The sequence below is a fragment of the Euphorbia lathyris genome, chromosome 10, assembly GCF_963576675.1.
Source record: "Euphorbia lathyris chromosome 10, ddEupLath1.1, whole genome shotgun sequence".
Taxonomy (NCBI): domain Eukaryota; kingdom Viridiplantae; phylum Streptophyta; class Magnoliopsida; order Malpighiales; family Euphorbiaceae; genus Euphorbia; species Euphorbia lathyris.
In genome coordinates, this window is record NC_088919.1 from 55,783,931 (window position 1) to 55,796,532 (window position 12,602).

At 30.1% G+C, this 12,602-nt stretch overlaps 1 protein-coding gene across 2 annotated transcripts; it reads right to left on the reverse strand.

Moving 5' to 3' along the window:
• Window positions 1–565: 565 nt before the first annotated feature.
• LOC136209444 (probable pectinesterase 15) lies at window positions 566–5,857 on the reverse strand. Of its 2 annotated transcripts, none has more exons than XM_066000906.1 (5): window positions 5,363–5,857; window positions 4,098–4,269; window positions 3,814–4,020; window positions 2,285–2,535; window positions 566–1,228 (listed from the first exon to the last, which is right to left on the reverse strand). In XM_066000906.1, the coding sequence occupies exons 1-5, from the start codon at window positions 5,728–5,730 to the stop codon at window positions 1,024–1,026; spliced, it is 1,203 nt and encodes a 400-aa protein (XP_065856978.1). In that variant the 5' UTR covers window positions 5,731–5,857; the 3' UTR covers window positions 566–1,023. The 2 variants fall into 2 exon arrangements, with proteins under 2 accessions (XP_065856978.1, XP_065856979.1); XM_066000907.1 differs by having other exon boundaries at window positions 1,006–1,228; window positions 2,278–2,535.
• Between the last annotated feature and the right edge of the window lie 6,745 nt (window positions 5,858–12,602).

Consider the following 12,602-nt stretch of genomic DNA (forward strand, 5'->3'; position numbering starts at 1 on the left):
ATATGAAGAAAAAGTGGTGATCATAATTCATAAATGGTAGTTTGAGATGATGCAAGTAGGGCCTATAAGAAAGAGAAGAAGTGGGTAAGAACAAACAAAAGTGAATTAGTCTTAGAATTATTATCATGATTTATTATTCTCATAATGAATCTCAGATTCCTTTGATTACAATTTACAAGTAGTAGCTCTAATTGTTGCCTCACCAATAAAATAAAGGGTAATTAATTTATTATTCCCTATATTTTTGACGAAACACGTTGTTTAGTCTCTGTATTTTTAAAAATACACGGTAAAGGCTCTAACATTTTTCTCGATGAACTGTTTAGTCCCTAACGTTTTTCTCGACGAACTGTTTAGTCCCTAACGTTTTTTTCGGTGAACTGTTTAGTCCCTGCCATTAGACTTTCATGAATAAAAATGTAATGCCTTAACTACCCTTTACCACGAAGTCAAATATATAAGACCATTATCTTCATTGTTTACAACAATAACAAAATTAGCAGAAACATCTTTCGTCATCACCGAAGCAATTGGTAATAAACATGAGTTGAGAATATGGGGGAAATTAAACTCACCATTGAGAGAGTAAGAGGATTTTCACCTTCAATGCGAACATGAAGAGTAAGCAATAGAGATTTGAGTCAATTTCTACCTTCAATTCAAACAGGAAGAGTGAGCATGAGTGATTCGATTATGGGTTAGGGATTCAATCATTTCTCCATTTTTTGTGAGCGCGGGTTGTGAGAGAAAGACATAGAGGTGTGAATTGCTTTTGTTTGATAAATAGTAATAGGTAATTTAGTCATTTCCAAATTCATAAGCGGTAAAAAATTTAACAAACAGACGGAAGGACTAAACAGTTCACCGAGAAAAAGGTTAGGACCTTACCGTGTGTTTTTGAAAACACAGAAACTAAACAGTGTGTTTTATCAAAATATAGGAACTAATAAATTAATTACCCTAAAATAAAATAGATATGTCAATGTAAAAATGCATCATTATATCATATTACATAAATATGTATTAGTAAGATTGGATAAATTCTTGACCCTCATCATCATCATGATCATCATTATCATTTGAATGATGAAGCCATTGAGTTCCATCAATGTATGAAATATTCATATAAGGAGCTGCTTCATTTTCAGTTAGTTGTCTTGCATATGGTACTCTGTATGTGTAATTTGATCCTGGTCCATAACACTCGTACTCCCCAAAGAAAACTGTCCTGAAAATCCAATTATAATAAAAAAATAATAAGTTAGTAACAAAAACATCTAGAATAATTATTATGAGGAAAAAAAAAACATATTAAGACATGATTATTTTGATTGGTGGATTGAGCTTCCAGTTTTTTATTTTAACAACATAAAACTCCTCATCATTTATTATTGAGGACATTAAACTCCTATTTGCCAAATTAGTTAACTACAAATATGTAATTCAAACAGAAAAAATGTTACTCATTTAATCTGTATTTTTTTTAAAGTAATTTAATCTGTATTTGAAATTGTATTTTTTCCAGTTCGAAATAAAATTTATACAGTTTATTTATAGCTACATGACACACACCAAAAAATTGCTTTCAAACCGTTAAAAATACAAATTTGAAACATAAATAAAATGAATAATGCTTGTTAACCGAATTTTATATTCAAAGCTTACTTTTTTTTTAATATGACAAAAAAATAAAAAGGTCAAAGACTTAAAGACTTGTTTGTTTGCCCAAAATTATTGGGTAAGAGAAATTTTTTTTTGTTGTGGGTGGTTGTTATTTTTTAAATGGTAAAACTCATTTTCTTTATATTAATCTAAATTTTTTTCATTAACTTATTTTACTAAGTAAACAAATATCGAAAAATCAGGAAAATATTTTTCAATAAAAACATGACCTTAATATGTTAAAATAAAATAAAAGATCAATGGCTTAATCCACCCTAAATAGAATAACCATAAGCTTAAAATGTTTTTTTTTTCGGGCTTAACACATCAAGGTCCCAGTGAATTTGGTCTAAAAAAAATTGATTGACCTCCTAAATTTGTTTAAAATGACATATTAACTTCATAGATTTGCTAAAATGATACCAAAATCTCCCCTTATTGCATCAGTACTACTTAGATTTAATCGTATTATTTTAAACAAGTTCATGAAGTTAGTGAAATGTCTCTAAAATTTAGGAGACCAATCAATCTTTTAGACCAAGTTAACATTGATATATTAAACCTTATTAATTTTATAGTGTTAAAAGAAAGAGGAAAAGGAAGGGAATAATCGACCACAGACTGGTCTCTAGAGGGATCTCTCCAATCATTCCAGCCATCAGGAGAAACAGCAGAAGACATGTATGTTCTGATAAAAACAACAGTAGCATATGCACCCCAAGCTCTCCCTAGCCATAGTTTACCACCTCCACTTATACTGCAACTTACAAATGAATACCCACTTTTTTCCCCTAATGTTTGTCTTGCTTGTGCTGTTATGCATCCACTCACTCCTGCTTTTGGTACTTTTGCTATCGAATATATTATGCAATGCTGCCCAAATAAAAGATTAAAATAAAAAATCAACCGCTAACGTTTAAACCGGTAACATTTAACAACAAACAACAACAGTTGAACTAAATAGACTCTTAACCTTTTCTTGATGATGAAATAGTTATTTTTTTACAATTGCGAAACAATTGCTTATACTGTAACATTTAACAGTAAATAATAACAGTTGAACGAGTCTGTTTCGATGAAATAGTTGAAACAAATTTCTATCATTTTTTAAGTGTGATGCCATGATTTTAGGTGGTGAGACATGAGTTTGTTACATTGTTCACCTAACGACGACTTCTTTTTTTTAAATTTAAAAACAACTAATAATGGGAACTTGACTTCTTTATGTAATATTCTTTACAGGAAATGACAACATTTATGCTTGTTTTTGAAGTTAAAATGCCTATATACCTATATGTAATATAGGTTTGAGCAATCAATTAAAATTGACTTGAGTGGTTAAAAGCCTCAAGTCGTATAAATGAGCCGATCTGCTCATGATCGGTTCTGTATTCGGCTCGATTTATAAACAAGCCTAGTTTGAGCACGGTGAAATTCGGCTAAAAAGCTCATGAGTAAACTTGATTATAGATTCATGAACAAGCTAAAAAGCAAACTTGATTATATAATGTTCATGGAAAACTTCGATTATTTTTTAATATTAATATTCTATGAAAGGGAAAATGTAAAACAACTTAGTTTTGTAGATTTCAAAACTAAATAGTTTTATGTTAAAAAAAATTCTAAATCAATATAATCAATCAGTTGTTAACGAGCGAAGTTTAATAAACTAAATAACACAAGATGGATCACAAGCAAAGCTCGCAAGCAAGTCACTAAAAGAAAGTTGAGTTCGAGCTCGTCAATTTTCTAACGAGCATAGCATGAGCACCCTATCACTGTACATACATAAATAATAAAGGTTTAATACATCGTGAGCCCCTGGAACTTACATTGTGTCTTATTAGCCATCTGAACTTGTTTAAAGTGAACCATTCGTCACTTAAATTTATATAAAGTGACATATTGCTCCCCTAAACTTTCTTAGGGTGCTCTATTTGACGCTTGAACTTCTTTAAAGCGATATATATTTCAATTTCTTTAAATGTTATTCGCACATAAAGAATTAATCATGCTACTTTAAGCAAGTAGCAAAGGCTACAAATGCAGAATTTTTTTTTTTTTTACCAAGTTGAGAGGAAATTATATATATTCCACCAGTAATAAATATATACATGTAGATATGCATGAAGATGAAGATGTTGAGTTTACCTCAAAAAGAGATCTAGCATTTCCAAAAATGAAATCAATGGAACCTTGAATGAAACAGTGCTTAAAATAGTGTCTGCCATGATCATCATGAAGAGTATCTTGAGCTCCATAAAAACCACAGCCATAAAAGGCAGCTTGATCACCTGCTACTCTTATTGCCACTGCTTGTCCACCCACTTCCCCTGGAGATGGATTTGGAGCTGTGTTCTTCTCTTATATATTAATCAAACCCACATCACACAACAATAATTAATCAAATTAATTAGTCCTGAGTAATTGTGTACCTTAAAGCTGATATTGTAAGCAGTGAAATTAAGTGCAAAGATTGCAAAAGAAGCACTGTAAACAGTAGCTCCAGTAGAATTAGCAGTGTCATTCCATTCTATCACTGTGTTTAGAAAACCTTGCCCTTGAATTATTAAGTTGCTTTTATTACTATGCACTACCACCTTCTCCCTGCCATCATTCATAATCAAACTTCAAATATTACTACCTTCTTTATGTTTCAAAATAACAAGAATTAATTCAAAATCAAACATAAAAATATCGAACTTTACTTTTTAGTAATATAAAAGTCTCTTAACTTTTGATACCATCCCAATAAAAGAGAGATTCAGTATAAATGACTTTAATTTTTAGGACTTTTCATTTTGAGGTCATCTAATATTTAATTGTAAAAGAAAATATTTGTTGTTTTGAAAAAAAAATTCCAAATTGGTGATTTTGAAAAACGTGGTTCGGTGGAAAATTTATTTCTAACTAATTTTAATTTTTAGACTTTTTCATTTTGAAATTATTTTTTTTTCATTTTGAAGTAGTTTATTTTCATACAATCAAACTTTAGAGAATTTTATGCTTCAATCTTAAAATTCAAGGGCTATAAAGAAAGTAAAGTTAAAGTTAAGAGACCATAAGGAAAGTAAGGTTAAAATTAAGGGATTATAATTAACTTACTTAAATCTATAGGTAAATAATTTATAGCCCTTGCCTTTTTATATAATACATTATTTAGTTCTCTTATTTTGAAAAACGTATTATAATGTACTTATTTTTATTAATATTAACCCTTTAGTTCTTTTTCTATTTTTTTTAGATTTTTAACCCAAACATATCTTAGCTTTCAGAGTATCCGTAGTGTCATACAAAATGAACATGTTATTTTGTTATTTTCTGTTTATCTACTTAAAACAAATATAACTGTTAAAAATCTAAAAACAATAGATAGAACGACCAAATGGTTAATATTAACCAAAGATATAAAATTTATAATGTGTTTTTATACCTTAGTAAAAAACGTGCAAACTAATAAATTATTTACTCTAAATCTATTAGCCCCTAAACTTGTAAGTGTGGTATAAATCTCCACTTTGGTATGTCAAGTAAGACTTAGACTCTAAACAAACACCGGGATTAATGAGATATCTCCAGAGGAGACTAATTGGATTATTTGCCAAATACAAGAACTGCTGGTGTATAAGCAAAAAACACTTTCTTGAAAAGAAAGAAAAAAAAAAAGAGAGAAGGAGAAGTATAGGCAAGAAAAACAGACCTGTAAGTACCAGAATCAATAATGATTAAGGTAGGAGAAGAACTAAAATCTGGAGCACCATCAACAGCTTTCTGAACACTGTTTACATTTCCACACCCTTTTGAGTCTACTGTTACTATATGACCTACTCCGTATCTATATATTACCCTTTTATATCTCTTTATAGTTCTTGAATTCCATCTATTTTTGTCACATTCACCGCCACGGCCGCGGTGGTGGTGATGATGGTGGTGGTGATGTTGTGTGGACAATATCCTTGATAGAAGAACAGAAGGAGAAGAAGGAGGAATCCCATATAGAGATATTAAGATGGAAATTAGAGCAATTAGAAAAGCAAAGACCCACAAGGACAAACTTTTGATTTTCATATTCTAACAAGTATGTATGAAGTGTGGAGCAAACTGAGAGAGAGAGAGGGACCTATATATATATACACACACACACACGTAGGTGGTGAAGCTCTTAGGCTAGTGGTTGAGAACTTACCTATGTCTTGGGAGATCATGGGTTCCAATCACATCCGGGTCCGGTGGAGATTTTTCTTTCTTCGTTAATATAAGCTCATTGCGCAAATTTAAAAAAAATAATAATAAATAAAATATATATATATATATATATATATATATATATATATATACCTAGGAATTGGATAATTTTAAGGAGAGGGTATTTGATAAAATATTGACTGGATATGATGATGTATTGCTTTATTGATTTTGAAGATATCCATGATTAATTTGTAGGAAATAGGGGCTGAAATCATCTAAGATAGGGGTGGTTTTATTGGCCGGGTCAGGCCCCTCCAAGCCACTTGTCTCCATCTCTGACCAGAGATAAAAGGGTTTATCATTTGGTCCTGAACTTATCCAAAAGGTTTGATTGACCTCTTGAATTTTTAAAGTGTTCCGATAACCCTCTGAATTTGCATAAAATCGGAGTATACGATTCTAATATTAGAGAAGACAAGTTGTATAGTTGAGCGAATAATAACTTCCTTTTTAATCTATATTTTAATTATGTAATGACATTCTAAGATGCGTGAAATACATCTTCCACATGTAACTTACTTTTTACGATCGAGTAATCAATTGATTACATTTTACGCAAATTCAGGGGACTAATTGAACATTTTATGCAAGTTCAGGGAGCTATCGGAACACTTTGAAAGTTTAAAGGGCCAATCAAGCTTTTTGGATAAGTTCATGAGACAAATGATGTATTAAGCCGAGATAAAAGTTTTTAAATTTTGACATCACTCTATATAGCGCAGTTGGTAGAAATCATATTCTAAACAACTTTAATTGTTAATTTGTTTTTGTTTTGAAGTCCTTGAAATATTGTTTGATTAGAAATGAGAAATTAGATGTTTAGAGAGATAGAATACTTTTGAAAATAGTAAAATTAAAAACGTGATTCATGAGAAATATAGTTCTGAACAACTTAATTCATGAACTTTTCAATTATGAAAATGTCTATAGAAAATTCATAGATTTTTATATCGAGTTTTAAAGTTTAAGGACTATAAAAAAAATTAATGTCAATGTAAGGGACTATTGGTGTAATTTATCCTATTTAAAACGCATGAAACACAATATTATATTTTAATTACCTCTATATATATTATATTGGGTGATGGTTGACGTAGGAGGTAAGAAATGTATGGGTCTTCCAAGTGATGTTTCTAAATGTGATGATGATGATCTCAACTCAACTATCTTTCCGAAAGTTAATATTCCATAAAATAAGAAATTTGGAAGATGCATATGTTAAGATTACGGATGGATTCAAGGAGGTTTGAGGGCTCGAGCGCAATGCATTTATATTAAACAACGGAAGATTACATTAAAGAGAAAAGAAAACTCTCAACCCACCCCACCCTATGCGATTCGAACCAACCCATGACCTCTAGGATCATAGGTAAGTTCTGAACCAACAGGCTAAGAGCTGCACCACCAAATCTTATTTAATTATATTATTAATTATAATTTATAAAACATACAAGAGAAGGTGTTTTCTTGACCCTATAAGATTATGTCAATGATGATGATTAGATAATTTGGGAAATGATATAATTGATAGGTTAATGAACATGTTACTCTATCATTAAAAGGCATTATGTCTCTTGAGGATTCTGAAGGTTTACTGTTTTATTGTCGATTATTCGGGTAAATTATACCCGTGGCTACTGAACTTTATCCATTTTAATATTGTGGCCACTGAATTTTAATTTTCTACGATATGACCATTGAATTTTACATTTTGTTACACCGGTGGTCACTGTGACCGTTGACCAACCTTTTTCAACCGTTGACTCCCCTTTTTACCAACTGTTTCTCTCATTTCATCCTTCTAAAATCTAAAATTCTAATTTTACTCTTCCTTTTTTCTCTTTCTCTGTGTCGTTCTCTCTCATACTGTGAAGAATTGAAGTTTAGTGGTTAAAATGTTCAAATGGATAAAGTTCAGTGACCATGGGTCCATGGGTGTAATTTACCCTCAATTATTTTACTACACTAAATTTATGAGCTTTTATGATTTTATGCATGAGTCCTTTAATCAATTATTTTGTCAGATTGAGTCCCTGAACTCTTCAATTATTTTTGGGATAAGGTGTAAACACCCTTAATGTTTATAGTGAGGAGCAATTTTACCCCTAATATTGTCAAGTTGGGTCAATTTGAGAAATACTTCATCAAGCTGTCTTCTCGGTCATAAATCTTGTTATCTACACTTCACATGTGAGTAATTTTTATCAATAATTAGTAAAAGATCATCAACATATGATTAGATATGGAAAAAAAATTAAAAAGTTTAAAAATATATTGTCTATTGTACGAGTAGGACAAAAAAAATTTCAAAAAATTTCACCAAATTTACAAATGTTAATCTTCAATTCTATTATTAAATCACAGAAAATATGAAATCTTTTTTTAATCGAACTAATATGCAATTTGTACAGAATAAGGAACAAAATATTTGTATTTTATAATAATATCTGAAATTGACCTAACTTGCCAACGTTAGGAGTAAAATTGTTCTTGATTGCCAACATTATGGGTAAAATTGCACTATTTTAGACGTTAGGGATAAAATTCGTTAGAGGTATTTTTACACTTTATTCCATTATTTTTTATATTAACTGTTTCTTAATAATAATTTCGCCTTGATTGTGTTTCACATTCTGTCAAGATGAGAGAAAAATATATTAGGCTACTGATTTAGATTACTTTTAATAAAAAAATATAGAGTAAAATCGCGATGAAACTGCTAAAGAAAGGGTAAGTAGAGTCATTCATTTATGGAACAACACAAATAGATAGACGAATTTAAAGTCATTCATTTCTTTCTTCATTGTATCTATTTTTGGATTTCTTTTCGTTACCCATTTATGAACCAACCCTCCGTAAGAGTTTAGGAGCTCAATGTGGTAAGGTAATTGATTAGGGACCTCAGATAGCTAACATAATTAATCAAGGGTCTTATGCATAAAACAGTTAAAATTCAGGGTTTTGCTATAAAATTGTAAAGTTGGATTAGGACGGTGTCGTTTCCTCAAGTAGAATGTTGCGTACATGATAATAGAATTGTTTGGTTAAACCTTATTGGCGCAAATGGCAATCAAAAGTTGAATTCCAATATGATTATTTTAGAGAAATTTATGGTTGAGATTTAACTTTTAATTTTGAAAAATGATTATTCATTTCATTAGTTAATTGAATTTTATCCATTAATTTAAGACTAAAGGGTTTGTATTTTTAAGAGTGACTAGTCATTTATAAGTTTCTCATCATCTTATAATTGTGTTAGGTATGATTTATATATCTCATATATTTATATATAATTGTTTCACCCATATTTTAATTTGTACCAATTTCGTAAGTAATTACTCAATTCAGTCTAAATTATATAATTTGATGAGATTCGGACCGAGTGGGTATTTTTACCAATTATTCTGGTTTAAATTTATAACTATCTTATTAGTTACTCTTTCTATCAAAATTTGTGCAAAATATGAAATTTTGGACCAATTTGGTAATTTATTAAAAGTTCTGGCTGAATTGGGTAATTATCCAATCAAATATACACAAATATCAGCAGGAGTTTCACGGAAGTTTGAGCTGAAACATGAGTTAGTGGGGAAAAACAGTTAGGAGCAATATTGATTTGCAGTTACAATGTGAATCTTCTTTACTGAAATGTGGAACTTTCTTGCTGGAAAGTTCCTACATATTTTCTACAACAAAAAAAAAACATAATTCAGCAGCAAAAAATAGTTAGCGCGGAAGAGCTGTTATAGAACTTATTATAACTTCCTTGCTGAAAACGTAGAATTTTCTTGCTGGGCAATTACCTACTTATTTTTTACAGTATAAATACAGATTTTGCCAATAGAAAAAAGACCCCAACAAATCTCAACAAGACAACATTCTCATAAAAAAATATCTGCAACAATCAAACTCAATTTTATCAATTTCCTTCAAAGAGAGGGTAGTTTTTATTTGTTTTATTTTTTTTAGAGATAAAGGTATTTTAGTCATTGTACATGTGGTGGGACTGAAGTGGCACGTTGACCTGGCGTTGTCCGGTCATTTTTACCGGCTATACACCCTAATGGAAGGTCATCTATAAGATCGTACATTTTAGTGTGACAAAATAAAAATGGTACACCAAACTGTAAAATGGAGTAACACTCATGAAATTTACTCCTCTCTTATCACATAAGTTGGAGTATGTATAAAACATCAATAAAATGAAATAAAAAATGCCGTCTGAATAAAGAACCATTACTAATTTGACTTTTCTTTACTTCCAAACACAAAGTAAAATTGAATTTGGTTCTCTTCCCTCCTTTTTCTATTATATATATATATACATAAACAAACAAACAAAAATTGTTAACAAAGAACCTAATTTTTTATATTATAGAACTAAGGGAACGTTTGGTTTGGGGTCTTTAGGAATGGGAATGGGAATGGAAATGGGAGAGTTTCATTCCCTTTGTTCTTGTTTGTTTACAACAAAAAACTCATTCCCTTTACCCACTTTAGGTTAAGCCATTACCCATACTCTCTAGGGAATTGGATTCCCTTTACCCCATTCTCTTTCCTAAACATATCCAAACATATAGAGGAATTAATGGTTATTCCTTTCCTTTCCTTTAATTTCTCTTTCTTGATTCATTTTCCCTTACCCCTTGTAAATCAAACGCCCCCTTATAAAAATAAGCATGATGGGATTTTTTTTAAAAACGTCTAAAGAATTTTGCTTAAACGACTTGCTGTACTCAATAGTTTTCAAGTGATTGTGAAATTGAAGTTAGACAAATAATAATTCTTATTCTTGACCTATCTAACTTAAGCTTTTAAATCAATTTATTGGCATAACGCTTCTCTAGCCCCCTTAACTTGTCCAAATTAGTCATTTTACCCCTCCAACTCATCAAATGTCCTATTTACTCCATTAACTCTATAAAAATGGTATTTCTCACCCCTTAAACTGTCCAAATTGGTCATTTTAGCCCTCCTCAACTCATCAAATGTCCTATTTACCCCCTTAACTCCATAAACGTGGTATTTCTCACCCCTTAACTCTATAAAAATGATATTTCTTACCCCTTTATAGTGCACTTAATAGAACTTATTCAAATGAGTTTGAAAATATTTTTTTTAATATCAACCTTTTATTTTGTTTTAATTTTATAATTATATTGATCCTTCATGTGTTTATTATAATAATATTGTATAATTAGATAATCAAAATTTAACTAGCCAAAAAAGTTGAAAGAGAAAGAATAAATAAAAAATACAAATAACAAGAACATTAATATAAACAAGTTAAAGACATTATATGTAGGGATAAAGTACAAAAATAGGCCTATGATTTTTGGAGAAGTATCAATTTAGGTTATAGGTACAAAATAGTATAAATATAGGTTTAACGTTTAAAAAGTGTTATCAATTTAGGCCTCAATAACGAATGGTAAGGGGTGAAAAGTACAACTTTATGGAGTTAATGGGGTAAATATGACATTCTATGAGTTGGGTGGATAAATGGACAAGTTGAGGGAGTGAGAAATACCACTTTTATAGAGTAATGGGGTAAATAGAACATTCGATGAGTTGAATGGGTAAAATGACCAATTTGGACAAATTAAGGGGGTTGGGGTAGCATTAAGCCATTAAAGTTAGACAAATAATTACCTATCAATTTTGTCATTTGACACGTGTAATATCATTTGATAATATTTACCCTTAGAAGTATTTCAATACATGATATTTAATCCATTTTGAATGAAAAATTAATGAATTTGTTAAATTTTTGTTTTTTTTGACACGTGACGTATACACATGGCAATTGATTTAATTTTTTTTCCCATATAGATTTAATATATAAATAAATAAGGAATTAGCTTTGTTTTTCATTTATCCACATATTAAATCTATATAGAAAAAAGAAATTAAAATAATTGTTATATTTACATCACATATAAAAATTATGTCGTGGCAAAATATTTAACAAATCGGTTAATTTTCTATCTAAAATGGATTAAATATTACCTATAAAACTACTTCAAGGACAAACATTACTAAACAATACCACAAGGTCAAAGGATAAAATTTCAGATATCACATTACCAAATAGAAGTTTAATCCTATATGATAAAGATAGATCCTAATAATAGAATCTCAAACATAAGATAAATTAGACTCATATCCTACATGTTTCAGGAGAAATTCTCGTATAAAAAATAATGAAAATTATTCTCAAGCCTAAAATATTTACCTTGACAAGAGATTTAGATGTTCGGTTGCTCCTTTTCATGCTACTGTTTACCTTTCACTTCAAAAAAAGAGTTTTAGATGTTTGATTAGTGAGATCTCGTTTGCCTTTTATACTTGAAAAGTAACCTTTTACAAAAGCAAATAATCCCTACTTTTTTGGAAAAACAGCTTTTTCCAACAGCAAACCGTAACAGCAACCAGCAGGTAAACCAAACAGACCCTTGTAAGATAAGTTTGACGGCCATGAAGAAAACAACCATAGAATACAAATTTAGAGTAAATGGTCAGCACAATTGAGTTGCGTATTTGCTTCCTCAATGATCTCATCCGGACAACATATTGCTAAATGATATATTTTATGAGATCAAAAGTACGGCGTAACGATACCTTCGCCGTATTTTTACGAGGTAAAACATACAACGTAACAACGTACTTTACGAGGTAAAACAATCCGCATA

What these genes read in the sequence shown, in the direction of transcription:
- LOC136209444 (XM_066000906.1), bottom strand. Translation starts at nt 5,730, where the DNA reads ATGAAAATCAAAAGTTTGTCCTTGTGGGTCTTTGCTTTTCTAATTGCT. An exon ending in ATGCTAGATCTCTTTTTGAG is followed by an intron (nt 2,536 to 3,813) that starts GTAAACTCAACA and finishes TTATTTGGGCAG; the next exon opens with CATTGCATAATATATTCGAT. An exon ending in AGAGATCCCTCTAGAGACCA is followed by an intron (nt 1,229 to 2,284) that starts GTCTGTGGTCGA and finishes TTGGATTTTCAG; the next exon opens with GACAGTTTTCTTTGGGGAGT.